The 27,573-nt window shown below is 42.3% G+C and overlaps 2 protein-coding genes across 5 annotated transcripts; both read right to left on the bottom strand.

Annotated features, from left to right (window-relative positions):
• Positions 1–6,466: 6,466 nt before the first annotated feature.
• MRPS21 (mitochondrial ribosomal protein S21) lies at positions 6,467–18,999 on the bottom strand. Of its 2 annotated transcripts, none has more exons than XM_024570641.4 (3): positions 18,934–18,999; positions 18,361–18,474; positions 6,467–8,685 (listed from the first exon to the last, which is right to left on the bottom strand). In XM_024570641.4, exons 2-3 carry the CDS (start codon positions 18,441–18,443, stop codon positions 8,505–8,507), a joined length of 264 nt encoding a protein of 87 aa, XP_024426409.1. In that variant the 5' UTR covers positions 18,444–18,474; positions 18,934–18,999; the 3' UTR covers positions 6,467–8,504. The 2 variants fall into 2 exon arrangements, with proteins under 2 accessions (XP_024426409.1, XP_024426408.1); XM_024570640.4 differs by having other exon boundaries at positions 18,920–18,994.
• A 3,828-nt stretch (positions 19,000–22,827) lies between these two features.
• On the bottom strand, positions 22,828–27,238 carry CIART (circadian associated repressor of transcription). 3 transcript variants are annotated; one of them, XM_045203325.2, is made up of 6 exons: positions 27,120–27,238; positions 26,124–26,243; positions 25,889–25,964; positions 25,584–25,662; positions 25,364–25,475; positions 22,828–23,488 (listed from the first exon to the last, which is right to left on the bottom strand). In XM_045203325.2, the coding sequence occupies exons 2-6, from the start codon at positions 26,223–26,225 to the stop codon at positions 22,964–22,966; spliced, it is 894 nt and encodes a 297-aa protein (XP_045059260.2). In that variant the 5' UTR covers positions 26,226–26,243; positions 27,120–27,238; the 3' UTR covers positions 22,828–22,963. The 3 variants fall into 3 exon arrangements, with proteins under 3 accessions (XP_045059260.2, XP_024426207.2, XP_045059259.2); XM_024570439.4 differs by having other exon boundaries at positions 26,124–26,548; positions 27,120–27,228; XM_045203324.2 differs by having other exon boundaries at positions 26,124–26,260; positions 27,120–27,216.
• Between the last annotated feature and the right edge of the window lie 335 nt (positions 27,239–27,573).

The following is a 27,573-nucleotide window of genomic DNA, read 5'->3' as shown; positions in this document are numbered from 1 at the left end:
CGGGCCGAGCCGCCGATTCGCGCAGCCTCAGTAGGCACCTTCTTGGTGGCGGAGCGCATGCGTGGTGGAGCCCTAAAGTTGCGCCACACGTGTTCCCGCCAGCTTCGTTTTCCCCAGCTAAATCCGTTAAGAAGATTACTGCAAAGTACCTGTAGCTTGAAGCAGACGTTGGGCTGCTTGCAGTGTGGAGAATGAGTGCGCTCAAGTTACACTAGAACTAAAAGCGAAGCTGAACGCGACCTTTCTGGTAGAACCTCAACCCTCCGCAACGGTCGACAGCACCAGCATTAGCCACGTCTCCTTAACCCTTCCCCCTTGGTTAAATTAACAGCGCCAAAGACCAACCACCCGGCAAAAAGTCGGCTATAGGATTCTGAAGATAGCGCCTCCCGCCTCGCCTTTTATTATTTCATTCATTAATTGACGGAACAAATATTATTGACTGCCTGCTAGCCTGTGCCAGGAATCCACTCACTGAGACTCAATGTTGCCTAATGATTAAGAGCCAGCACAGGCTTTAAAGGCCGACTGCTTAGGTTAATATTCCAGTTCTCCTACTCATTAGGCAAATTACTTAAGCCCTCTATTTCCTCACCTGTTAAAAAAAAAAAGGAAAAAATCCATCTCATTGGACTGCTGTGAGGACAGTGACTGAGAGTAATGCACTTAAAATAGTGCTGCTCAGAGTTCAATAAAACTACATGATATGTAAGATGTCCAATTGCCTACATAAATGTATAGTAAACATCTCTTAGATATTTTATACATTACTTACACCTACTATATAGACATAAGATAATTTACACAAATTACTAAACTCGATTCTATACCTCCCCCCACCAAAAAACAAAACAAAACACCCCAGCTCCCAATACAGTCTTCCTCATTCTAAGTTAATGGCAGCTCTATTTTTACAGTTATGCAGGCCGGTAATCTTGGAGTCATCCTGGACTCCTCTGTTCCATTGGCCCTTCTTTCAAAATATAGACAGAAATCCTTCTGCTTCTCACCACCTCCACTTACATCACTTTTGCGCTTGGATTATTTTAGAAGTCTCCTGAACACTTTCTCTTGCTTCCACTTTGTCCCCCTTCAGTCTCATCACATAAACATAAGTTATCTAGTGGGCAAAAATCAAATTTACTATACTACAGTGATCATGTTAACACATTGGAAAGGACATATTACTCCCCTGCTCAAAACCATCCTCTCTGGCTTTTTATATCACTAAGTAAAATGATCTCCAAGATGTGCGCTACTCCATTACCTCTGTGATCTCATTTACTGCTACTCTTCACTCATTCATCTCTAGAATCCTGATCCCTTGTTTTTCCTTGGACATGCAAAGAATACTGACAAACTCAAGGCCTTTGCGCTTACTGCTTTCTGCCTAGATTGCTTTTCATCTAGATATCTACATGGCTCGGTCCCTCATCTCCTTCAGATTTTTATTAAAATCTAAATGTAACTGCAATGATGCCTTCCCTTACCACTGTATTTAAGTCTGAAGACTGTTTGACACTGTTGATTCCTCCAATGTGTTTTTTTTCTTTTTCCTAGTTCTTATTACCACCTGCTGTACTAGATAATTTAGTTATTATATTTACTGCAAATCACCTGACTCCCTCTGCTATAATGTAAATTCCTTAAGGGCGGAAATCATTGTCATTAATATAGCTTAAGTGTCTACAATAGCATTTGGCATAGTTAAATAAAAATTTGTTGAACTAAAGAATGAATCTTTTTTTGCAGTGGATCTTACAGGCCTCAGAACCTGCTGAAGTCTGGTTTTTACCTAAAGTGAGGACATTCTTTAAGGGCAGGAATCATGTCATCTTGTCTTTATACTTCCAGGACCTAGGACAGTGTCAGACATAGTAAAAGCTCAATAAATGTTAAGTGAGTAAGACTTTCCAGAACTGTTTTCCTCATTCTATGAATAAGCCTGTATTTGTCTCTTTCTTCAGAATGAGGCTCTAACCCTTATCTGACCCTTTAAACTAGTGATTTTGAAAAACGTGTGTAGGCAAAGTGTAGTTTGGGATAAGCATATCCAACATGATGATATAATTTCATAGATAGGAAATTACAAAATATTCCATTGTATCAGATTACACACTACAGAAACTAAGACTCCAAGATGTCTTTTTATTTTTTAGGGAGGTTATTAGAATTTCCCAAGGAACACACTTTTTGCATATAAAGATTTGTTTTTAGGAAGTTTGAGAAATACATACCAGAACCACCTCTACTAATCCTTGTGCAGTAGACATGATGGAATAAAGCCTGACTTTGAGGAACAAATTGAGGGAGCTTGAATACGGTGCTCAAGTTATTCATGCCTTAGTTTCCTCACGGTATCTACAACACCTAACACCAATGGTTCTTTTAATATTCACTGAAGAGTCTGTTGTATGGGTCAGTGAGTTACAATTCTGCAGAGTTGCAAGTTTCTTTGTTTCAGTGCTTTTAACCATCTGGGTTCAGTTCCCCAGAGGGAAGTTTTCCTAGGAGCTGACTTTATTTCCAATATTTAGAATCGGATGAGTTTAAGTCCCTAGTCTCCCAGTTACTACCCGTGATTCCTTCAATTAATTAATGTTTGAGGTTGTTTCCATAGTTATAAAATGAGAAGACTCTACTTTAAGAGTGTTGTGAGGATTAAATGTTACACATTTAGTGTGTCACTGGCATAAAGAGAGACATATAGACCAACAGAATAGAATTGAGATCCCAGAAATAAGCCTCACATATATGGCCAGTTGATTAGTGACAAGGGTGCCAAGGCCATTCAATGGCGAAAGGACAGCATGTTCAGCGAATGGTGCGGGGAAAGTCGATGCCCACATGCAAAAGAGTGAAATTGGATCCCTTCCGTGTACGCGCACACACGCACAAATTAATGTGAATTGGATCAGTGACCTAAACTTAAGATCAAAAACTATAAAACCCTTAGAAGAAAACATAGAGGAAAATCTTGATGACACTGAACTTGGTAATAATTTCTTGGATATAACACCAAAAGCAGAAGCAACAAAAGAAAAAATAGATAAATTGGACTTCATCAAAATTTAAAACTTTTGTGTATCAAAGGACACCATCAGAAAGTAAAAAGACAATCCACAGAGTGGGAGAAAATATTTCGAAGTCGTGTATCTGATAGGGGGTTACTATCCAGAATATATTTTTTAAAAAAACCTCTTATAACTCAACAGCAAAAACCAACCCAATTCAAAAGGATAATAGGCCAAGTACTTGAATATACATTTCTCCAAGAAGCTATACAAATATGGCCAATAAATACTTAAAAAGATGCTTAACACCATCAGTCACCAGGGAAATGCAAATCAAGGCCATAAGAAAATACTACTTCACACACATTAGGATAGCTACTATTAAACACCACAACAGAACATAAAAGAGTTAGTGAGGATGTGGAAAAACTGGAACGCTGTGCACTGTTAGTTGGAATGTAAAATAGTGCAGCTGCTATGGGAAACAGCACAGTAGTTTGTCAAAAAAGTACAAACACAATTACCATATGATCCAGCAATTCTCCTTCTGAATTGAAAGGGGGGTCTCAAAGAGATGCATCCATGTCCAGAGCAGCATTATTCACCATAGGTAAAAGGTGGAAGCAACCCAATTGTCCACTGACAGATGGATAAATACACAAAATGTAGTATATATACACAACAGAATATTATTCAGTCATTCAAAGGAATGAATTTCTGATACATGCTACAACATGGATAAGCCTAGAAAATATGCTAAATGAAATAAGCCAGACACAGAGGGCAAATATATGATTCCACATATGTGAGGTATCTAGAATAGACAGAGACAGAAAGAATAGAAGCTACCAGGGGCTGCCGAGAGGAGCAGAGAATTATTGCTTACTGATGAGAATTTGTATCAGGTGATAAAAAAGTTTTGGGAATAGATAGTTGCGATTAGCATGCAGCATTGTACATGAACTTAATGCCACTGAATTTTACACTTAAAAATGGTAAGCCCTGGCCAGGTATCTCGGTTAGAGCATTGTCACAATACACCAAGGCTGCTGCAGGTTCAACCCCCTGTCAGGGCACATACAAGAATCAACCAGTGAATGCCTAAGTGGAACAACAAATCAATGTCTCTCTCTGTCTCTCCTTTCCCCTCTCTCTCTTAAAATAAAGAAGTTAAAATGGTAAACTTCATGTTATACACACACACACACACACATATATGTGTATATGTATATATGTGTACATATATATATACACACATTTTTTATTTAAACATTGCAGTGCCTGCTGCATAGTAAGACTCAATAGGTCATTGCTAGTGTCATATATTCTGTGAAGAAATACATATTTATTGATCATACTTATAAGTGCCGGACATTGTACTACGCACTGGGAACCTAGTGGTAAGGAAGACAAAGACTCAACCCTCCAGACAAGTGCAAATGTGATGGGGGAAGAAAAACAAATAAGAAATAAATCACAACATATTACAGAACTAAACTACTATTACAACAATAAACATATCAAGGTAAACTCAGGAAACAAGGAGAATAAACAAAATAAGTACACAAACAAAAGCCCCACTCACTCACTGAGGCAAACAGTTCGGTGGTTACCGGAGGGGAAAGGGGTTGGGGAGAGCAAAACAGGCAAAGGGGATCAACTGTATGGTGATAGATAGAGACTAGACTCTTGGCAGTGAGCATGATGTAGTATATACAGAGGTTGAATTATAATGTTGCACTCCTGAAACTCATGTTATAAACAAATGTTACCTCAATTAAAAAAAAAAGACGCACAAAAGAGAATACAGGAAGGAAAGCTGGTAAAGTGATCAGGGAAGGTATCTCAGGGAACATCCAAACCAACAGCTGGTATACAGGCGAGGGGAGAAAACGTGCTGTCATCCAGAAATGCATTTAGGGGACAAATGGCTAGAGAGAAAAGCATGGTTCAATCATGAAGGGCCTTAAAATGCCATGCTAAGTAATTTGGACTTCATCCTGAAAGCAAAAGGAGCCAATTACCAACATAAGATGGAAAGTAAAAAGAGCAAGATTGCAATTTAGAACAATCATTCCGGCCTAAATGTGAGAAGACTGAAGGCAGGCAATACTGGTGCAAAATGGCCACCTGGCTATTGCAGTGATCCAGAAGCCTTATGCCCGTAGCTGGGACTAGGGTTGTGGTGTCGTCACTGAGACAGCCAGAGGGGGCTAACTGGATGCTGGTGATGACTAAGGAGAAGGAATCAATAATCAGGTTTCTGGCTGCCACACCTAGGGGATTATCTTGCTAACATTTATGGAGTTCTATGTGCCAGACACTGTGCTAATTACTTGACATGCATTAACTCAATCACAAACCTGTAGATACAGTTATAGTCATTTTACAGGGCAAACAAGTTTATGTAAAATAATTTGTCAGGAACATGGCTGAATCAGATTTTTTAACTAAGTAAAAAACTGTATGTGTAGGTAGCTGGCATATACAGTGGAAGCTCCAACATTCTCCTTTCCCTTCAATTACTTACATTTACCACAGCACACCATTATTACTTTATTTGCCAAAATACAGTGAGTTATTATCCCTTAATATTTTCAGTTAACAAATAGGCAAACTCATTTTGTATAGTGCACTTCTGAAAACTTTACTTTTTATTTTTTAAAAGATTTTATTTATTTTTAGAGAGGGAAAGGGAGGGAGAAAGAGAGGAAGAGAAACATCAATGTGCAAAAGATACATCAATCAGTTGCCTCTCGCATGCCCCCAACTGGGGACCTGGCCCCACAACCCAGGCATATGCCCTGACTGGGAATCGAACTGGCCACCTTTCAGTTCATAGGCTGGCACTCAATCCACTGAGCCATACCAGCCAGGGTACACTTCTGAAAACTTTAAAGTGCAATGTCAAAGTTACTCAACAGTCCCAATTTTAAGGGGTACCTGTTTCCAGAGCTTACTAAATATTGTAAGATCCTTAAATTGGGATTGGAACAGGCCTGCCAGAGGCAATCCAGTGGACATCTAAAAGATGTCACAGGTGTGTAAGATCAGGGTAGGAGGTATTGTATCTATCACCCAGTAAGTGGGTGATTAACAAACCACCTCTCTCCTGAACCCAATGCAGATAAAAAGATTAGGGCAATCCCTACTTGTCATATGACCTAGAGTTATCTTCCGGCTTCCCAGACCAGTGGGAGAAAGGTCTTTCTTCCTGGCATGATAGGACAAGCTGATTAGAACTTGTCAGCCAGCCAGCTACTCTCTTTACACGAGGCCTCTCCGACTGGCTGCTAAAGCCCATCACTGTTCACTGATACGGGGGACGTGGACGATGGTCAGGACCAGAGATTGAGACAAGCAGGTGGTAATTTCAGACCAAATTAAATTCTAGATCTTAGCCACACCTTAGCATTTTGGAGGGAGCACGAAAGCAGTTTTAACCTCAGAGGAATACTGCCAAGTAACAAGCGCGGTTCTACCACCACAAACATACCCTGCCATCCTGCAATGGCCGGGCCTTCATGCTTCAGCAACAGCGATTGGCAGATGACACTGTGGTGCAGATCAAAATCACAGAAAAGTGATGTATTAAAAACAAAATTCAGAGACTGGAAGGTGATTCAGAAGTATTAAAGTCTAATTTGTTAACTTATTAAAATGAGGTTGTACAAAGGTGACAAAGTTGAAGACTATCTGTATGTAAAATTTCTCCAACCACAATGGCAGTTCGATCTAAGCTGTTTCTGTGCAGTGCCCTACACCATGCTTTCCCCAGCATACGCTGCCAAATGGAAGATAATCAAGCCCTGAGAGGCAAGGAACAGTGGTTCCAGCCTATCTTCTGGCAGGCCTGCTTCGTCAGTAAGTGTGGTATTTGTGAAAGGGAGGATAGATAGGGTAAAGACAAAATTAAGGCCAGTAATCTGAAGCCGTGCTACTACACCACAAGGGGGCAATGTTTGCACACTAGCAATCTTGAGAGGCTAGGGGGCTTGGCAATCTGTTTACTTCCTTTTCAAACCCCATGCCCAAAGGGCTGCAGCCTGGTTGAGATGAGGTGAGCTGGTGGCTTCTGCCCACCCACTGCGTTCTCCTACAGTGGTTGGCACCAACTGTCCTTGTATCAGCAGCATGGCTGTCAGGGGAACAACGCAAGAGGAAATACACAGCAGGAGAGGAAGCAGAGCAGCTGGCCTTCCCAGTGGTCAGATGCCCACAGCTGTTCATCACAGACCCAGGAGTGCCTGTTGGGGGCTGCTGGTGGGACCTCCACCTGGAATCTCTTTTGAATACTATAGGGCATCCGAGTCACCTGCAGAGCTTGTTAACTTATATTACTGGGCTCCAATCCCAATTTCCAATTGAGAAGGTCTAAAGTACTGTCCTTGAATTTACATTTCCAAAAACTTCTCAGGTTATGTGTGCAGATCTGAAAACCACACTTGGAGAACTGCTGCTATAGATATTTTTGGCTTTGTGCCCTTCTAGTTCTCAGCACTACCCTACTCCCTTTTCTACCATCCCTCCATTGGCCTCCTTTACAACTAACGGAATGAGGGAAAACAGGAATGAATGTTAAGAGTTGTGTTAAGGATTCCTCTGGGCAAGGATTCCAGCACTCTAGTCTGCTTGATGGGCATTTCAGAGGCAGAATTTATTCCAAACACATACATCCTTCCTTTCCTTCTTTTATCTAACAGCTGGGGGACAGTTCAACAAAGGGTTAACAGATGCTTTTCCAACGGTAAGATCTTGCTTTATGTTTCATAAAAATGGGGTAGGAAATGTATATTCCACTACATTTTAGAAAATTTCCTCATCTCTCCCAGACTACTTTTAAAAATTAATTATAGTAAAATATACATAACATAAAATAGGGGTGTCAAACTCACTTTCACTGGGGGCCATATCAGCTTCGCGGTTGCCTTCAAAGGGCCGAATGTAATTTTAGGACTGTATAAATGTAACCACTCCTTAACTAGGCAAGGAGCTCGGCGGTGCCACTGGGTAGAAACAAGGTGCTAGGCTGGATAAAACAAGGTGTAGGGCCGGATTCGGCCAGTAGGCCTTGTGTTTGCCACCTGTGCCATTAAATCTACCATTTAACCATCTGAGTGTACACTTCAGTGGCAGGATACATTCACACTGTTATGCAACTATGCAACCACCGTCCATCTCCAGAACTGTTTCATCTTCCCAAATGTGGACTGTCCCCATTAATCAATAATTCTTCATTGCCCACTCCCAGCCAGCCCTTGGCAACCACCATTCTACTCCTAGGCCACTTTTTGATTCAGTTTCTTTCACTTAATAAAAGAGAGGGTCCATTGCTGACCAGCGGGATTGTTTCTACATATGCAGGCCTTCTTATAAATATGTGAGTGAGTTTATTGCAAGAAATGGCAAGAGAAAATGGGGTTGCAGAAAGAAAGACTTGGAGACACGACTGGATGGAGGTTTTCCTACTGGGCCCACTACCCACAGGCCTCAGCAGCCCTGCCACGGATCTGGCCGATTCTTTCGCATCAGGAAGTTGATCTTGCGAGTCATTTCCATGTTGTATATCCTCCGGCAGGTTTCATAGCTTTCCCTCTGTCGGCGGCGGCAAGGCTTCTCATAGTACCGGCGTCGCTTGATGTCCTCAATGAGCCCATCCATGGTGAGGATTCTGTATGAAGGCAGGCAATGAAGTTAGAAGCTTGGGCTCATTATTATTCCTTTCCCATTTTATAGATGGCCAGAAGTCAACTGACCGAACAATTGATGTGAAGTGGTGGCAATATAGCATTAACTGCCTACTTATAGAGGCCCCAAATAAGAATTTGGGGGGAGTAAAGAGCAGTTAATTGTGTAGTCCTTGCTCACGGGGAATTTATAGTTGAGGCCATGTTCTCAACCTTTTTTCTACCACAGCATGCCTGAGGGATATGACAGTCACATAAGAACAGTGGCTACCTGTGGCAGTGATTCTCAGCCAAGGGGTGATTTCAGAGTCTTCGCACAGGGCGAGTCATTGTAGTAGCAATAAAAGAAAACCAGTGAGGGTGATCCCTACTTGCTTAGTAGGGAATATAGTTCCACAATTACTGTGTTTAAAAATTGATGTAGCTGAAGTCAGTAGGTCTGAGAAATCTCTGGGTCCACTTAATACAGGGGAAGACGAGACCCTCATCACATCTGTGACACAGAAGGGAACATGAAAGTAACAGCCTCACCCCATCATTTTTCCATGTTCCACATGCTCCCACCTACTACTCTGCTGACTGGTCCCCGAACACACTCTAACACCAAGTCTTTACTCATGCTGCTTCCTGTGCCTAGAATGCCACCTTTGACCCCCAGCCGCCAGCTTCTGACTGAAATTTTCATCTTTTTCATGCCAAACCCAGACGTTACCTCTCCACAAAGCTTTCTCATCTTCTTTAATTAGAGAAAACCATTTACTTTATTGTGGACTTATTTAGCAACTATTTCATTCTGTTCTTCCATTGGTTACTGATACAAACACTTCCCTCATGAGACTGAAAATCCCCAAAGGCAGAAACCACATTTTATTAATCTTTAAGTATCCACAAAACTGAGCTCAGTCTTTTTTTTCCTGCCTCCCTAACCCCCTAACAGTTCCTTGCAATCCAGCTTCTCCTGTTGGGTTTATAACACACCTAACTCAAACTCACCTCTTTGTTTTGTTTTGCTTTTAACATTTTACTTATTTTTTAGAGAGAGAAGGGAGTGAGAAAGAAAGGGAGAGAAATAGCAATGTGTGAGAGAAATATCGATTGCCTCTCGCACACCCCCAACCAGGGACCTGGCCCACAACCCAGGTACATGCTCTGACTGGGAATTGAACCAGCGACCCTTTAGTTTGCAGGCTGGCACTCAATCCACTGAGCTACACAAGCCAGGGCTCATCTCTTCGTTTTTACTGAGCCAGGAAGACATGGGGGCTTATTTCGTAATCTGTCTAATCCCTGGACTCCTGAGAGCTCTGGCTCCAATCTGTAATTTGGCTCTCCCTCTCAACCTATCATCAGTTGACCCTGAGGAGATCCGAGGCACCTGCTGCTGCCGCCCTCCATTCCTGGCACTGTTTACATGGCCCCATTCCTGCTTTCCCTGCCCTTTCATTACATGTAACAAGTCATAAACACGACTGGAAATAAGGAGGTTGAGATGTGGCTATTATAATTGGAAGAAGGGCACACAGGAAGAAGTTATATAGAGAAACCACCAGCTACTTCTGCCCAGTAGGAAACCCTATTTATTGCTTCTGTTATGTTACAAAGCCCAAGATAACAACAAGAGATTGAGCATTAACTTGAAAAGATTTGAGCTTTGGGTAAATTACAAATGTGAATAGACATGGGAACCACTGTGCCTATAGGATCTCTCCCAGCCTCTTGATGTTTAGTATCAAGAATGATTTGTAGGCTACTAGAGAGTCATATTTGTATAAATCAGTTTGTCCAGGTTTTAGTGGCAGAGAAATGAGAGTCTAGGGAATTGCCAAGAACTCCCAGAGGCAGGAGAAGCAGGTAATTTGGGTTCTGTTGAAAACATTGTCATGCCCAGAAGTCATGTGGACCCAACACTAGTCTTACAATAGAGAAGTCACTAAAGACCAAAAGACTCAGGATTTGGCCCATAAAGGGTCTCCTTTGCTGGCTTTCTTCCTCAATTTACCCTTAAATATTGGCACACCTTCAGATTCTGACTTTAAACCATTTCGTTTCTGGTTATATGTGATCTTCCTACCCTCCACCAGTGAGCCTCAACTGTGATGTGCAATGCAACCACCTCACACATGGATTTTAAAAGGTACTGATGTCTAGGCCCCATTCCTCAGAGATTCGGACTGACCTGTCTAGAGTGGGGTTATGCACTGGAAATGTTTTAAAAGACCTCCAAATAATTCTAATGTAGAGGCACAGTTGAGAACTGATCCAGCACTCCTAAATCTCTATCTCTAACCCCAATCTTACCTGAGAGCTAGATTATTTCCAAATGCCAAAAAAAGTAAATTAATTGTCTCCTCCTAAAATCTATCCCTCCTCCTCTATACTCTGTTAATGGTACCTCTGGTTACTCAAGTTAAAAATCTCAGTATGTTCCTGGACTAGGAGTTCTCCTTTACCTCCTACAGCCAGTTACCATATCCTATAAATTTTTTATCTTGAAATAGTTTAGATCTTGTCCTTTTTTCCTTTCCTATGGACACAGTTCTAATTATGGTCTTTATCATCTTGTACCTGGAGTACTGAAATAATCATCTAACTGGTCATTTAATAAAAAAGTATTTATTAGATCCCAACTCTGGAGACCAGACACTGTGTTAAATGCTAAAGAGAGAAAAACTGAGACATGGTTCCCTACCCAAGGTCTAGTAGAGACGACAATTATACAAGAATTACAAGAGGGTGATAAGCATAAAGGTAAGGGAAACACTGCTATAGAAGCACACAGGAGAATCACTTAAACTGGACTTGAGGATGAGAAGGTGGTTGTGAAGGCTTCCTAAACTTATTTGAGTTGTGAAGGGTAAGTAGGTTGCCCTATTTCCATTCTCCTTCCTTACACCAATTATTGTCCTAAAACATAAACTGGATCATGTCACTCTGATGCTAAAAAATCTTTTCCAATACACAAAATAGTCTAAGCCAGTGGTTCCTAATCTTGTCTGCACATCACAGTCACCTGGGGATCTTTTAAAAATTCCACCCCCTAGGCCACCCTCCAGATAAATTAAATCACAAGGGGAGAGGAACAGGGTGATTCCAGTGTGCAGATAAATCTGAGAACCACTAGTGTAAGCCTGAAGCCCTAAGCAATTGAGCTGCACCCTATTTCTCTAGCTTTATCTTTAATAACTTGCCCTATAAAGCCTATGCCCCAGTCACACTGAATTAGGTGCAGTTATCCAAGCATACTGCATATCTACTTTTTACCTTTGCTCAAGATGTTCTCTTTATTTGGAATATCATTCCTTTATTCTTCTGTTTTACCAAATCCTATTTATACTCCAAAGGCCCAAATCAGTAGTTATGTCGGCAAACTGCTCTAGGCGAAATTCATCACTCCTTCCCTCTGTTCCAAAGCACAGTGGTTCTTAATCATTATCATGTAGCAAAGGAAACCTTGTTAAGACACAACTGCTGGGCCACCTCCAGTTTCTGATTCCACAGGTCTCGGGTGGAGCCCAGCAGTGAGCATTTCTAACGAGCTCCCAGGTGCTGCTGACAGTCCTGGCAGAGCCAACGCCATTGGACACTGTTTAGGCCTCTTTTAAAGTATTAATCAGACACAATATATTTAACCGTGTTTTTTTTTTTTAATATCTCTTACTGGGTTGTGTGCTTCTTAAGGTTAGAGTTTAAGCCTTCATCAGTAAACATATGACAAAAATGAATCCCCTATGTGACTGACAAATGCCCACAGCTCAAGGGATTCAGTGACTTTGTAACAGACAACAATTCTCGGGGATATTGGCTCAGAAAGCCTCAGTATTACCTTTAGTAAGATGGCACATTAGATTTTAGATAGCGTTTTTCACATCCAAGATCCTAATTACAATCCTATAAAACTGATCAAGCAGGTAATGTCATCTATTTACAGATTAGGAAACTGAAGTTCAGGGAGGCTGACCTGCCCAAGACCACAAAATGCAGCTAGAAGTAGAAATCGGGACTTTTAGTGCTGTGCTCCACAATGGTATTCTGCTTCTCAAACAAAACCCACTGAGGTTAGGAAGACAAATTATAGCAGTGCCCATAGGCAAAGGAGACAGTGAGAGAGAAAAGAGCTGGGCAAGACTCCTTAATCAGAGGAAAGAGATGGAAGCCAAGAGGATATTGCACACTCAGGAGGAGGAATGATCCAGACATCTAAGCATTTACTTCTCTCTAGACGTCTTTTACTGCTATTTAATGAAATCTACTTATGGTCTAGATACTATATATTAGAGGGGGGAAAAAAAACCCAGAAAAAAGTCCCTAAGAGAAAAAAACTGGATATGTAATATAAAAAGGACAAGGAGACTGATCGAATTTGAGGAGAGACCATAAAAAGAACAGAGTCCCCTGGATATGACTTCACCTAGGACGGGGGTCCTCCTGGAACAAAGACAATCCGAAAGCAGGATGGAGAAAACTACAAAGGCAGGAGGTAGTTTAGACACAGACTCAGGTATTCTACTGGAGTTTCAAAAGGGGTTTGAAACAGAAGTGATCTTAGCAGTAAGTGCTTGTCATGAGGCAAAAAAAAGAAAAAACAAGGCAAGAAAGAAGTAACAGGAGAATAAAAGAATGGAGGAGGGGAAAGAATGACAAGATCGGTGACCACAATGTAATTATGGGGTTCCTAATGCTGTTCCCTGGATGGTTCCAACTAGTTCCTAAACACAGACCAAATAAACTCCAAGATAACAGGTGGGGATTCCCTCCCCTACTCTGCACGTTCTAGTTATCCTACAAAGCACAAATTATCTTCAAATGCTCCACAGTTCCTACCGTAGAGGCACCTACTCAACTCATTTCTAATAAAAAGGATACAGGAAGAGCTTTGTAGAACCCATGAAGTAAAAGGAGAGAATGTTAACTAACGGTGTTTCTGTTTCCAAAGGTAGTTCAAGGACTGGAAGACCAAGAGCTTTAGCGTAAACAGATCAGCTTTGAGTTCAGGTGCCTGGCAACATAACACTGAAGGAGAAATCAGCTGCCAATTTTAGTGAAATTCAACAGATTATGTAAAAGGAGCTGGGGAAGGTTGGAGGTGGCAGACTCACATGATAGGGTAGCTAGCCTATGTCAGGACCAGAAGCTCGCCTACCAGAAATAAAAGGGGTCATTTAGGCACGCATCCAGCGTGCTTGCCTCTCCTTGCTTGGGGCCAGCCAATCATGCAGGGCTTCCTAGCAACCCTCACTCTCTATCTCCTCATCTAAGGGCACCAATCAGGACCCTTGCTTATATAACAAACATTTTGCAGCAATCTCACTGGGCAGACACATAGGCTGATTCCTTTGTAAGATTGCCTCTGCCCACCAAACATGCCAAAGCTTTAACCACCTCTCTCTCCTCTCATTTGCTGTTGATATCCACTGTTGTAATTAGACCTCAGAACATGTAACTTATTTTTAAACTACCAACTATCAGAAAGCTGAGAGAGATAAGGAGAAGCATGGTGTGTAATGGATATATACAGAAAAGGTGGCCTGAGAGAGGACATTAGGGAAAAACGGAGAAAAACAAGTGAAGAAGAATGCATCAGAAAATGTTGTCTGACATACAGAAGACTGGGACACACCAGAACCAGCTCGCCCATATCTGCCTGTGTAAAAGTCCTTGCCTAGAAATTATTCTAAGAGCAAAATAATATATATTAAAATACCACTTTACTTTCTGAGGCTAAAATACAATTTATGGGATATATATCTAACACTCCAAGATAAAAAGGAATAGAAATGTAGCTTCCTAAAATCTAAATGGACAAAGTAACTTTCCTCCCCATAGATAATAAAAATCACTGCCAAAATACTTGCCAGAAGCTAGCTCCTTCCAACCACACACACTTCTTGCACTGCTTCCCTAGATAATCCCAGCCACAAAGTTCGACTTTTCCAAATGCATAAGGAAGCCTAAAAGAGATCATCACACCTCAGGGCCTGAGTCTCTGAGGCTTTGATCTCTTCATTTATTTTTCTGTCTAATCACTCCACTTCTTTCTGATTAAATTTCTTTTTAAGCATTGTAAACTGGTTTTCCCCAAACCTGTTACTACATTGGTGTTTTAATCCCTGAAGTGAAGAAAAAGTAATGCCACGTTTCTTAGGATACCTGACAGAGACAAAAGTCTCTGAATAAATTTGATGCATCTACCTGGAGCACCAATTTTAACTTGAGTGGGGGTGAGGGTGCTAGCCCTAAAAGACATGTAATGGCAACAAATTTTTTAAAATTTACCTAAAATTTTATTTAAAAAAGAGAGGGAGAGAGAAATTGAGAGAGAGAGAGAGAGGGGCTTCAAAGACATTCCCCATTATGTCCTTGTGCTGGCAGAGCCCCCATACGGGTGTATCGGAGATATCGCAGGTTTGGCGCCAGACCACTGCAATAAAGCAAGTATCGCAATAAAGCCAGTTATAATCTTTTTGCTGGTGAGGGGGGGGTCTCACCTTCATTCGTTTTTAAAAAAGAACACCTATAAATAAATAAAGTGAAGTGCAATAAAACAAGGTATGCCTATGGTTCCTTTACTCTCTGCTATTAAGGATAATTCAGTGGAAAGGTTTGACAAACACTAAAGTAAAAGACTGACAGAGATAAAAGGAACATTCATATCCATTAAGTAAATATTTACTGAGAGCTATGTGCCAGACACTTTGCTAAGTGCAAAGGATATACAAATGAAAAAGCACAGGTCTCTGTCTTTAAGAAGACTATCACAATCCTGGCTGAATATTACAATCTCACGGGGCATTTAAAAAAAAGGTGCTGGTCAGATGCTGCCATCCAGACTCTAATTTAGTCTCAGGTTGGGCCCTGGCAGGGAGAATTTTTTAAAAGGGTTCCCAGGTTATTCTAATTGGCAGCCTGGGTTGAAAACTGCGTGGTGTTACAGTGACCAGTCTCCTGCTGTTTCTAACTACAACAGACCCTTAAAAGAAGTATGGGGCTGCTGTCTCACAAAAAGGAGAAAGGACAAAAGAAAGAAGTTTAGAGATATTTGGAAAGGGCCTAAGAATAAGGTCTGAGATAGTGCCAGGCCAGGACAGATGGCAAAAGGTATCCAAACCCTTTTTTTCTTTCTTTCTTTCATCCATTCATCCATCCATCCCTCGCCTACCACCCACCTAGGATCAGAAAGGATTTTTAGATAAAAGAAAACAGAAAAAGCAAAACCCTGCCACTCCTCCAGGCAGGAAATTAGAAATACCGTGTTTTCTGGGTTTTAAATTGTTTAAGTGGAAATGGGGGATGAGAGAGCAGTGCATACAGAGGAAATAAATACTGTTATTTTATAATGATATTAGGAACAGAATAAACAGGAGGAGCCTTGGTTGAAAAGTTATCACTGCCTATAAAAAAAGCCATTTGATACCAACAGCAAACTAAATCCTCATGACAAAATAAAGCTTAATTATTTTCTAATATTCTCATCTCTAGGCCACCTTGAGCATAACAGATGACCAAGGGAGACAGATAAAAACCACTACAGCAAATTCTCACTCTCAAAATAAATAAATTGCCCACAAAGCAAAACCAAAAAGGTAAAAACTTCCTTAAAATAGCTTCCAAATTATGATAATAGCTAACACATAATGCCTATTATGTAGCAAGCACTGTTCTAAGCACTTTAATTACAACAAACGAATCCTCACATTAACCCTAGGAGGGTACTAGAAAGTTCCACTTTACAGATGAAAAAACTGAGGCAGAGAGACATTAAGTAGCTTCCCATAGATCATGAAGGTAGCTAGTGGCAGAGCTGGGATCTGAACCGGGTAGTCAGCTTCAGAGTCTGTGCTGTTAACCTCATGTATGTGAAAAAAACTATTTTCAGGCTGTGGCTTGGCCAAAAGTATTAAAGTTGTAGCTACTTTCTTGATTTTAAGAAATGGTGTGAAAAGTACAAAAACACTGCAACACAAATTGTTTCTGGCTTTTGTCAAAGTAACTAATTTCCTAAAAACAAACTTCCTGCTTTTGCGTTATTTGCACTTTAGGAATAGAGGACGTGAGGGAGGCTACAGTTGAAACTTTGAAATGTTTTACCGTAAGTAATAGCTCCCCTTTGGCATTCCTCAATAATAATACAAACATCTCAATCACCCTGACTAGAAGGCCCACCAAAACACATCATACAAAAAAAGACTTACAGAGAGAAGTCAGAAAAAAGGTGGAGTAATCTGCAAGACTTCCTTTCCCCAAATTTAGCATTTCATCTCATTAGCTAATTCACTACAGAGTCTGTAAGACATTCATTTTGTGCTTTCAGTTAGGGACAGAAAAAGGTCATGAGACACTAGAACCCTCTCACAGACATGCTACTAGAAGGGATGAAATAGGAGAGGTGGGAACAAGCAGCAACAGAAAAAAATTAAACAGGGTATCTTACCACCAGGTGGGTAGGTAACTGATTATTTTCACTTTCAACATAAATGGTAACGCAGAGGGCACAGCTTCTGCGCAAGGATATGACTGGCACGCACAGACAATGAATGAGGAAATGGGGCTGACTCAACACAAAATCATTTTAAAAGACACACAAAGTAAGTGCTTTTCACTTACACAGCTCCTGACATCTTTGCCCTCATGTTCTGGGGTTTTCTGCCATCCAGCCAATCACACCCACAACTCTTTGCTTTGCTAAGAACTAGGTTCTCTGTCATTTACCCTCTCAATCCCCAAGAACCCCACCAATATTTAAACCCAGTCAAGTAAGGGTTCCTAACTGGAAAATGACTGCCATAGGTATCTCCATTTCCAGAGAAACTAGTAAATACTCTAGTAACATAGAGCAAAGAACAATGTACCAGAAATATGTCTTATACTCCTCTTCATCATTCAGTAATTGTGTGACCAAGAAATGTAATTTCACTTTCCTAGACCTCCCTTACTTGTGAAATAAAGCTACCACCTTACTGGCCTTAAGGTAGAGGTCCACTTCATATAATCTCTTAAAATCTCTTTCATCAATTCTTTGATAATTCAACTCAACAAGTATTTGTTTCTCCAAGCTCTGCTTCACGCTGGAGAGAGACAATCATGAATGAGGCACGCTTAAGAAACAACAGGGGTAAGGCATTCTTCAGCAGGGCCATTCAAATCTTAGTCTAGCATTCAGAGCACTTCCATACAGCGCCTCCACTCTGGCCAGTAAGTACACTTCCGTCTCCACGTTTCTGCTTATGCACGTAACCTTCCTCTAAACCTATAATGCTTTTCATCTCTTACTTGCTTCTCCAAGATTCCAAATCTGAATTCATCTTTTCCATTAGGTTTGTCCCACACCAATCCCTCCATCAGCTTTCTACGCATCATGTACTATGTTCCTGCTTCCTTGGCAACTTTATAACTTGATCTTCCCTTTGGCTCTATTTGAGGTCTTGGATAGAATTCAGGTTCATCATCAAAGGAATGACTGCTGATGAATAAGCTTCATACAGTTAGGTTTTTGAGGAGAACTTCATTTCGAAGACAGTAAACTGAGGGGCTGAGAAGTTTCAAGACTATAAACACCTGGGTTGGCACTGGTTTTGGAACAATGTATGGCAGGGGAGGGGAGAGAACCACCGCGCTTCTCAAGAGAGCTGATCTGAGCATGATTCTGGTCCCTTAACATTTACCTGTTTAGGGTCCTGTATGCACCATCCACGTTCCCTTCCTGCACCATCACAGTCCTGGCAATGAACTTCAGATGTTTTGCCATGACTTGGAATTAAGTCTTCACTCTGTAGGACCTAAAGGATGATGGAGAAAAGGAAAAGAAAATAGAGAGACCAGGTTAGCAAAAACACAACGCACAGCAGAATACGCACTCCACTGCATGGCTTATTCAGTGTCTGGATGTGCAACGTGCTCAGTGAGACAGGGGCACGTGCAAGTTCTCTCAGCCTTCACATCGCACGCGAAGCGTTATCAAGACTCCCTCGTTCTTTTTGCCCATACGAGCTGTACCACAAGGAAGCAAAGAGATGGTAGCAGGCGGTCACCACGGGGACTGACGTGGCCGAGCACGAGAGGATCGGGAAGCGCCGCAGAGACCCCTCCCCCTATGACCGTTCACAGCCCCAGGAGGGCCGGGGTGAGAGGTGGCAACCGAGTCTCCCTCCGTCTTTAGAAACGGGGACAACGGCGCGCAAACGTGCCCTCCCGCTGTACGGGCCTTCCCTTCCCCACTCTCACCGTCCGTTCCTCACCCGGCGCCCGCCCGACCCTGCCAGCGCTGAGCCCGCTCGCAACCGGAAGCGGAAATACGCAATTCCTCGTCACGCCAAGAAACCGACGCTGAACGGAGCGGGGGAGGGGGGAAACCTACGCGGAAACCATGGCAACGTTCTTTCTGGCCCGGGTTGCCCGCCTCTCCAGCCGTCCCCGCCAGACCCCCCCACCCGCGACTCAACACCTGACAAAGCAAAATAGTCGTTGCCTTAAATCCCCTGCAGACAACTTCCTCGCCTTCTGAGGGGGTCGATGTCCTAAGGCTCCTGAGATCAGCCCGATTTTGTACTCCTTAATTCTATAAGTCTTTAATAGATATTTAAGCCACTTCTTTTTTTGGAAGGAAAATGAAAGAAATTCGCGAAGCTCCCAGAGCATGTTTCCTGTTTTCTCGTCGCAGAGAACGCGGATTCTTTGAGGTCTGCTCTCCGGATGAGAAACAGCGTCACTCCCCTCATCTGTCTAAAAACTAAGGAAAAGAAGAAAAATGAACATACCATGAGTTTCCTATAACATCATCTTTCAGCTGCGTCACTAAATAAAGAACTGGGAAACACCTGCAGGGTTTTAAATGGGAGACTCTTTTATGTCATTTTGCCTCCTAGTGAGACCTAGAGAAATATATATATTTTTTCTTTCTCACTATGGAAACAGCTTTCCTTTTATTCCTATGTCACTTCTACATATCCATTTATGGTTATTCACATAAGTTCAGATTCAGTGCTACTGGAAAATAGTAAGGAATGGCTCAAAAGAAGAACGCAGGTCCCAAGCAGGTACTTGTGCAAAAAAGTTCGAGTACCTCCTCTAAAACAGGCACACGCACACACACACACATGCATCTTCATCAGTTTTACTGATTACTTAAGAGTAAGCCAAGCTCAAAATACCATAATAGAGCTAGACTGGGACATCGTTATGCTTAAGTCTTATTGAATGCCTGCTCTGTGCCAGGTACCGTTGATACCACCCAGTGCCTCTTGGACAGAAGACAGTATGTAGACATAAAAGGTAAGTAATGAAACAAAGTAGCATGTGATAAATGCCAGTATGTAAACATAAAAGGTAAGTAATGAAACAAAGTAGCATGTGATAAATGCAAAATAAATTATATAGGCTACAGCATAATATGGTGAAAAAGCACTGGATTAGAAGTCAGGAGATCTGGAGTCTATCCAAATTCCGACATCAGGCATATGACCGCAAGCAAGTCACTTAAACCAGTAGTCTGCAAATTACTGCCTACAAGTCAAATCCAACTCCACCGTTGTTTTTGCAAATAAACTTTATTGGGATACAGCTGTGTTCATTTGTTTGTATATTATGTATGGCTGCAACAGAGACACATGGCCCACAAGGCCTAAAATATTTACTGAGTCTTGCTGATCCCTGACTTAAACTACCAATCTATTTCCTAATCTGTAAAATGGAACTAATATCTGCCCTCAATCACGCAAATTTTGTCATGGGAATCAAATGGGATAAAAAATACTTTGAAATAAAGGATGGGAAAAGTAATATTTTTGAGGGCCTACTATATACCATACCTTGTACTAGTTGGTTTATGTACATGATCTCATTTTACAGGCCCAAGACTGAGCCTACATATATCATGTTTAATGGAGAGACTAATTGGAAGAAGACCTTGAGTTAGAGAACAGTAGAGTTTAGTTGACAGAACCAGGAAAGACTGGGCAAAGTGAACAGCATGAACATTAAGTGCAGAGGCAAAAAGCCTCATTGTTTTCAGGGACAAATAAGAAAACTGGAACAGAGGGATCATGCAGGGGAGCAGAGGGAGAAATAGGATCTTGACTGAAGGTTTTGGACTTTCATCTCAAAGCACTGGTGAGCCATTAGCAGATTTGACTAGGGAACGACATGCATAGCACTGTTCTAGGAAAATTTATCTGGTTATCAGTGAGAAGGGAATTGAGGTAAGGAAGACTAGTCAAAGTTTAGACCAGAGAGGTGGCAATGGAATGAATGTGAAGAAATGAATTTTAAGAGATATTCCAAATACAGAATAAAAAGGATTTGGTGCTTGAATGACACCAAATTTTAAGCCTCGTTATCTGGAAAAACGATGGTTAATACCATAGACGGCATTAACCAAAGAAAAAGAGAATATAAAAAGGCAGAACAGAACACCTTTAAAAGAAAGATGGTAATTTTGACTGGTGAGCACCGGAAAAAAGGCCAGACTATAAACCAAGCTGTTCTGTACCACACATTGTGTTCTTGCACGAGACACCTAAGTTTCCTCATCTATAAAATGAAGGAGTTGGATCAGATACAAACGGTACCTCTTGGCTCTAAAATGCTGACATTTTCAGTAGTGTTAGTAATATGTAAATAGAGCCTTCCAGCAGGGACTTAGACATTCAGTGTCATCTCAGGGGAAAGACTGTGACAGGAGATGAAGCTTTTGCAGTATTCTAAAACTGAGGCAATAATTAAAGCCATGAAAGAAGATGAAGACTTCAGGTGAAAAAAAAATGTCAGAGAGGAGTCAATGCGTGAGCCTAGGGTACACCTACACTCTGGAGTGGGCAGAAGTGGGGCCATTAAGAGTTTATGAAGTTGTTGCCAGGCAGGTAAGAGGAGAATTAGGCTAGCGTGCTGTCATGGGATCCAAGGGAGGACAGTTTCAGCGGGCAGCATCAGGAGTGTCAGGTGATACAGACAGCACGAAGAACATCTTTGTAAAGGTGCCCTGGACCTCGCTATTGATTGGGTGGTAGCTACACTGTAATACTCTGATTCTGTGAGCTCATCAGTGACTTGGGAAGGTGTGGCAGAGTGGAGGCTAGGCTGCATGAGGGTAAAAAGGAGTCAGAAAGAGTACAATTAGACCACTCTGTCAAGAATTATGGAGAAAAAAACAAGAGAGGGCAATCAGGCTCAAGAGAGGTTTTCAAGAAGGGGGCACCTGATCAAACTCACAGGTTAAATAAATAATAAATAATTCAATGATAAATTGAAGTTACAAGAGGAAGAGGGGGTAAGTGATATTGCAGAAGTGAGAGTAACCAAAAGCACCAATGAGGTCTGCCTTAGAAAGGAGGTCATGTTCTCTGAAATAAAAGGAAACAATTACTAGCTGAGAACAGAGGACTTGAAACTCAGGGGCAAGAGATGGAACTAGCTGTGAGAAACATGCCAGGTAGCCAATAAACAATAAAATGAATGTATAGCCTCATATACTGCCAAGACTTACAGTGGGGGAGGATATAGTTTTGGTGGAAAGTGAGACAAATCCCAAACAGTATTATATGGAAAAGAATAGATATAGGTAAATTGTTTGTAATAAATAATGTAATAATAAATATAGTAATACAGTAATAACTTAGCAGCTGCAGCTTTCTGATTAAGGATGAGGCCCAGTGTGTGAGGGACTCCCCATTCTAACAGTTCTAGGGCACCCCTTCCTCTTCAAAACTGGCAACCACAGTGCCTGTTCTGGCTCTTGGGTCCACCTCTGGCAGCAGATTACATATGCACTTATCCACAAGCATCAACGGTGCCCATTAAGGTAAAGAGCTATTGTGAAGCAGAAGAACCTGCTAGTCTGGGCCAGCTGGATGACTACACCAGTGAGACACAAAGGGAAACGTACTAGTCTCTGAGCCTGAATGACAAAAACAAAGCCAACTCTGAGCCCCATAACTGTCTCAAAGGTGTTCCCCAGGAAGATAGCAGCAGAGTCCCTCTTCCTCTCCCACAGGACTTCTGTTGTCCCATCCAGACTTCTAACTTGGTGGAGCTCAATCTCACAAACTCCCCACCCCTTTTCTTCTTTTCTGCAGCTTAGAGGATAAATGTTGGTATTGGAAATAGAAGGTTTCAATTTTCCCCCAATCAGCAAACTGTTTAAGTATAAAATTTCTTTAATGAGAAAGGATTTCTCTTCCCTTAACACAAATGCACACATTAAAAGTAAAACACACACACATACATATGGACATATATTAATAGATATTAGAAACCACAGTCTTAAGTCCTGGACTAGGGGTTAAGAGGACGGACATCAGGAGCAACTGGAGGATGGCTTCTCATCTGCTCTAAGTGTCCCACATTTATCTCTCTGGCCATGCCGGGTAGATCACCAGGGGACAGGGTACGGCTCCAGTCTGATGGCAGAGTTATTGGTAAGCTGTGGCAACGAGGTCCCTCTCCAGATAGTTTCTTAGGATAACCAGGGATGCCGGGAGATCCTGTAGTAGGTGGAACTGGAGTGGTCGGGGCAGAGTGGGTGAAGGGCTGCTCTCTCTGCTGGAGGAAAAGGATGACACCAATGCTGGTTCCGGTGCCTGAAGGACCATGGCTAAAGGAGATGGTACCTGGGGAACTGAGAGGGGGGTTGCAAATTGGAGTGGTGTGGATCCAAGTGAGGTTCATAGGTGGCAGTTCAGTGAGAAGCCAAGGCTGCTTTGGTTTCAATACTAAGTGTCTTAGCTGCATCTGGTCCATCTTTTCCACGGGACGTGTAGGAGAGGAAGCAGCTGGATAACTGTGGTGGCTTGAAAAATGCTAGGAAGGGGGAGAAAGGAGAAAAGAAATTATGAGAAAGCTTTCAGATTAACTCTACCCATTGCGTGAACCTTTGCTCTCCTTAGGAACTCTGTTTGCAAAGGAAACATACCTTGTTTTGTGCAACAGATAATTTCCTGCCAGATCATAACTAAGTAAAAGTTTTAGTAACCAAATTATACTTTCATTTATACATAGTGTGCCCCACTATGTACCACACGCTGTATTGGGCACTGGATATTAAGACATATACAAAACAATACAGTTCCATGGGTGCTTACTACTTATAATTCATTTTAGAATTTCTTTTAATTGGAATCATTTTCCAATTTCTGTATTTTAAATTCAATTTCCTATGTTGAATGCCTTACAAAGTATAAATTAATATGCAGGCAAGATCCTCATGCTTATTTTTTTAATTTTATTTTTTAATTACAGTTTACATTCAATACTGTTTTGTACTAGTTTCAGGGGCGCAGCATAGTGGCTAGACAATCTTACTTTACAAAGTGTGCCCCCTTATATTTCCAGTACCCACCTGGCACCACACATCGCTATTACAATTATTATTGACTATATTCCCTACACTGTACTTTACATTCCCATGACTATTTCACAACTACCAATGTGTACATCCTAATTCCTTCATGTTTTTTCATCCAGTCCTCTAACCCTCTCCCCGTTGGCAACCATCAGTCAGTTGTCTGTATCTATGAGCCTATTTCTGTTTTGTTTGCTCATTTATTTTGTTCTTTAGAATGCACATGTAAGTGAAATCATATTGCATTTGTCTTTTTCTGACTGACTTATTTTACTTAGCATAATACTCTGGAGGTCCATCCATGCTGTCACAAATGGTAAGGTTTCACTCTATTCCTCCAGCTTATTTTCAATCATTATTTAAAATTTAAAAAAAAAGATTTTAGAGAGAAAGGGAGAAAGTGAGAGAGAGAAACATCAATTTGCTGTCCCACTTACCTATGCATTCATTGGCTGATTCTTGCATGTGCCCTGATGGGGAGCAACCTTGCCATTGCTCCTCCTGCTTTTTTTTTTTTTAACCATTAACTTTTTAAAAAATTTATTTGTGCAAGAGAGACAGAATCCCTGATCTGTTGTTCCACTTACTTGGGCATTCATTGATTGACTCCTGAATGTGCCCTGACTGGGGATTGAACCAGCAATCGTGTGTAGTGGGATGACACTCCAACTAACTCAGCCACCTGGCCAGGGCTCCTGCTTATTTTTAAATCAATTATTCTCAGAGTCATAATGATGGTTGACTGAAAATAAGGAATGTCTATTACCTATAGGAAACTTTCTCCTCCCTATCATTTGAGTGCCCCCTAAATACCTGATTATTAGAAGGCCCAGAAAATAGGTCACTCTCATACCAGGTCTAAACTCTATCCAACACTCCCCTATGGGTGCCTCACAGTTGTCGTCCTTGGTCCCAGTCACATACGTCTTACTTCTGATGACCAGTCCACAAACCCATGCTTCCAGAGGGTCTGGTACAAGGATACTTGGGCAGTGGTAAAACGGAGAAGGAAAGCATTTTAGGGGCAGCAGAGGAGAAAGAATTTGCAGAAGGAAGCTGAGGCATCTTTCTGTATATGGATGGCCAGGTAAAAAGATTCTCTCTATGCAGAAAGCAGATAAGCTGCTACATGGAATTCTTTGTAGTAATAGAGCAAAAAAACCCATCTAGGAATCAAGACAATACAGGAAGTTTCATCTTTCCCTTCCCTAAAAAGAAACTTGTTGAAAAGCGAAAAGACTGAGAAGGAAATGGAAAAGGGAGCCCATTCCTAAATATACACTTCATTTCCTTGGTTATTCTCCTACCTCTTCCTCAGGTTTACAAGTTCTTACCTTGGTCAGCTGGCGCCTGCTACTACCCCGTGATGACTTCTGGGCAGCTATGTGAGGAAACCAAGTCTTTAACATTCCTTCTACCTGTAGCAGGGTTCCCAGATAACGCTCTCTGTGAAAAAGACATTAAAAAAAAATTAAGTGTGAAAAAAGCAACATGACAGGATTGAAGATGTCTCCTTTTTTATGAATTACTGAGGAAAGAACCAAGAGAACTTACCCCATCTGTGGCTTCTGCAAAACACCTACGATACGCTGGATCCTGTCCATTGCCACACTCTGCTGAAAACTGCTCAATCCTGGGTTCAGGAAGTAAGAAAGAGATCAAGGATTGAAATTCAAGAATTGAGTCAGATAAAGGACAGAAGGAGGTTAAAATGGATTCACCCAAAGAAATTAAGTCATGGAAGAAAAAAAAAGGAATAATTCAGAAACCCAAAAAAGACTTAAAAGAAATACACATTTAAAACATATTTTGAGAGAGAGGAACCTAGCTCAGATGAATGCAACTGATCAAATAATTACCTCTTTCAAAGCGACCCATCTTCAGCCCATTCAGTAGGTCTGTGAGAGGACGTATGAATCCCTGGAGCTCTTTACACTGTAGGAAGACAGGTCAAAGGCTATGAGAAGACCAAGCATTGCCCACACTAGTACTGATTTTTCTTGCAGCTCCAAATCTGGGAGCCAATACTATCCTCACAATATCCTTATCAATCAGCAGGGTGCACAGTGTCTTCTTTTCCCAGCTTTCTCTTACCTTCTGAGCAAAGAGCAGGTCCCCTTCTGTGGTACAACCGTGGAGGTTTAGACTGGTCTCCAATTCATCATCTCTTGATCTTTTGACCCTGGATCCCGCCATAGGAGAAGCCAAGCCCCGCTGTTCAGAGTGCGATGCTGTAAGTTGATTACTGGAAAACTTGGGTCGTTGCCTGCGGCGAATAGGACCCAGGCGGGGCCGAGAACCTCCCCTCTGCCCAACAGTGTCTGGCCTGGGGCCAGGAGCCCCTTTTCCCTCCCCTTCATTATCGGAGGGGAAGCCAAAGTCACTGTTCCCTGGTGAGGCAGAAAAAGAGGAAGGGAGAGAGGAGGAAGAATTGGAAGAAACGCTAGATGGAGAATCCATAGGTTCAGAAGCAGGGGCTGGAGAGCAGCTCCTGGAGTGCCCAAAGATCGAACCTGCAACTGAAGAGCAAAGCGAAGGAGTTTGAAACCAGCGTCTGACAATTAGGAAATGGACTGGGAGACTGGGGTGCACAGTACGGGATAATCACATCTCTTCCCTCCCTCCTCTCAGACAAAATAGACAAGCCATCTCCCCCGCCTCCATTAAGGACCTGGACTGCCCCTCTGGTGTACACAAAGCAGCTCTCAGCCGGACAGACTTCGTTCCTTCTTCCCTCACTTCAGAGTAAATACCTGACTTAACACTTCCCCAGTCTGGTCCATTGTTCACCTGATCCCGCCGCGAGCCTCTCTACCTGAGGTCGCGCCGCCGGCGAGCGTTAAACCTCGGGCTCTGGAACCCATCTAGTGACTCTGCTGGAACCGCCTCCCAAAAAGACCCCTGGCCACCTCCAACCTCCCAACACACACACCGCCTCTTCCCAGTCTTTCCAATTAGGATCTCTGCTCCGTACCCTCTTGGGTCCCTCTGCCACCAGATACGATCGCTCCGAATACCAAGAGGTCCCTAAACCCTCTCTCTCCCGGCTGATCCCGCGCACACAGCTGCCGGTCCTTCGGTTTTCCTCACCTGTGTGGTCGGCTCAGCGCAGACTGTGTCCAGCTCCTCACACTCCACGGGTCTCAGCTCGCCACCTCCGCCTCTCTCCCAGTGGGTCCCGCCCCTTCCCCCTCCCAAACACGTGCAGCTCCGCACGTGCCTTCCCCTGCGTACACAGACCTCGCACCCTCATTGGTCGTCTAGCCGGTGGCACGTGACTGTAGTTGCTGAAGTTCATATCTCATTTGCTACAGTATATAGGGGCTCGGCCAATAGAGAGGCATGCAGATGGCGATTGGCTGGAAGGGGAGCATTCCGTGCTCCGCCCCTACATGCGGCTCTCGGAGAGGACCCGGTGATGAGAAAAGGAGGAGGATGGAAGAAGAGTGGAAAGAAGGGGAGGAAAAAGGCGGAACTCGTGACGTTAAATAGGATGGTGGTGCGCCGGAAGCGCTTGGCTTTAGTGTGCAGACTGGTTGTGTGA

This window comes from Desmodus rotundus, chromosome 12 (genome assembly GCF_022682495.2).
Source record: "Desmodus rotundus isolate HL8 chromosome 12, HLdesRot8A.1, whole genome shotgun sequence".
In the NCBI taxonomy this organism is placed as follows: domain Eukaryota; kingdom Metazoa; phylum Chordata; class Mammalia; order Chiroptera; family Phyllostomidae; genus Desmodus; species Desmodus rotundus.
Note: the sequence above shows the minus strand (reverse complement) of the source record. Positions and strands in the feature narration are given on the sequence as shown.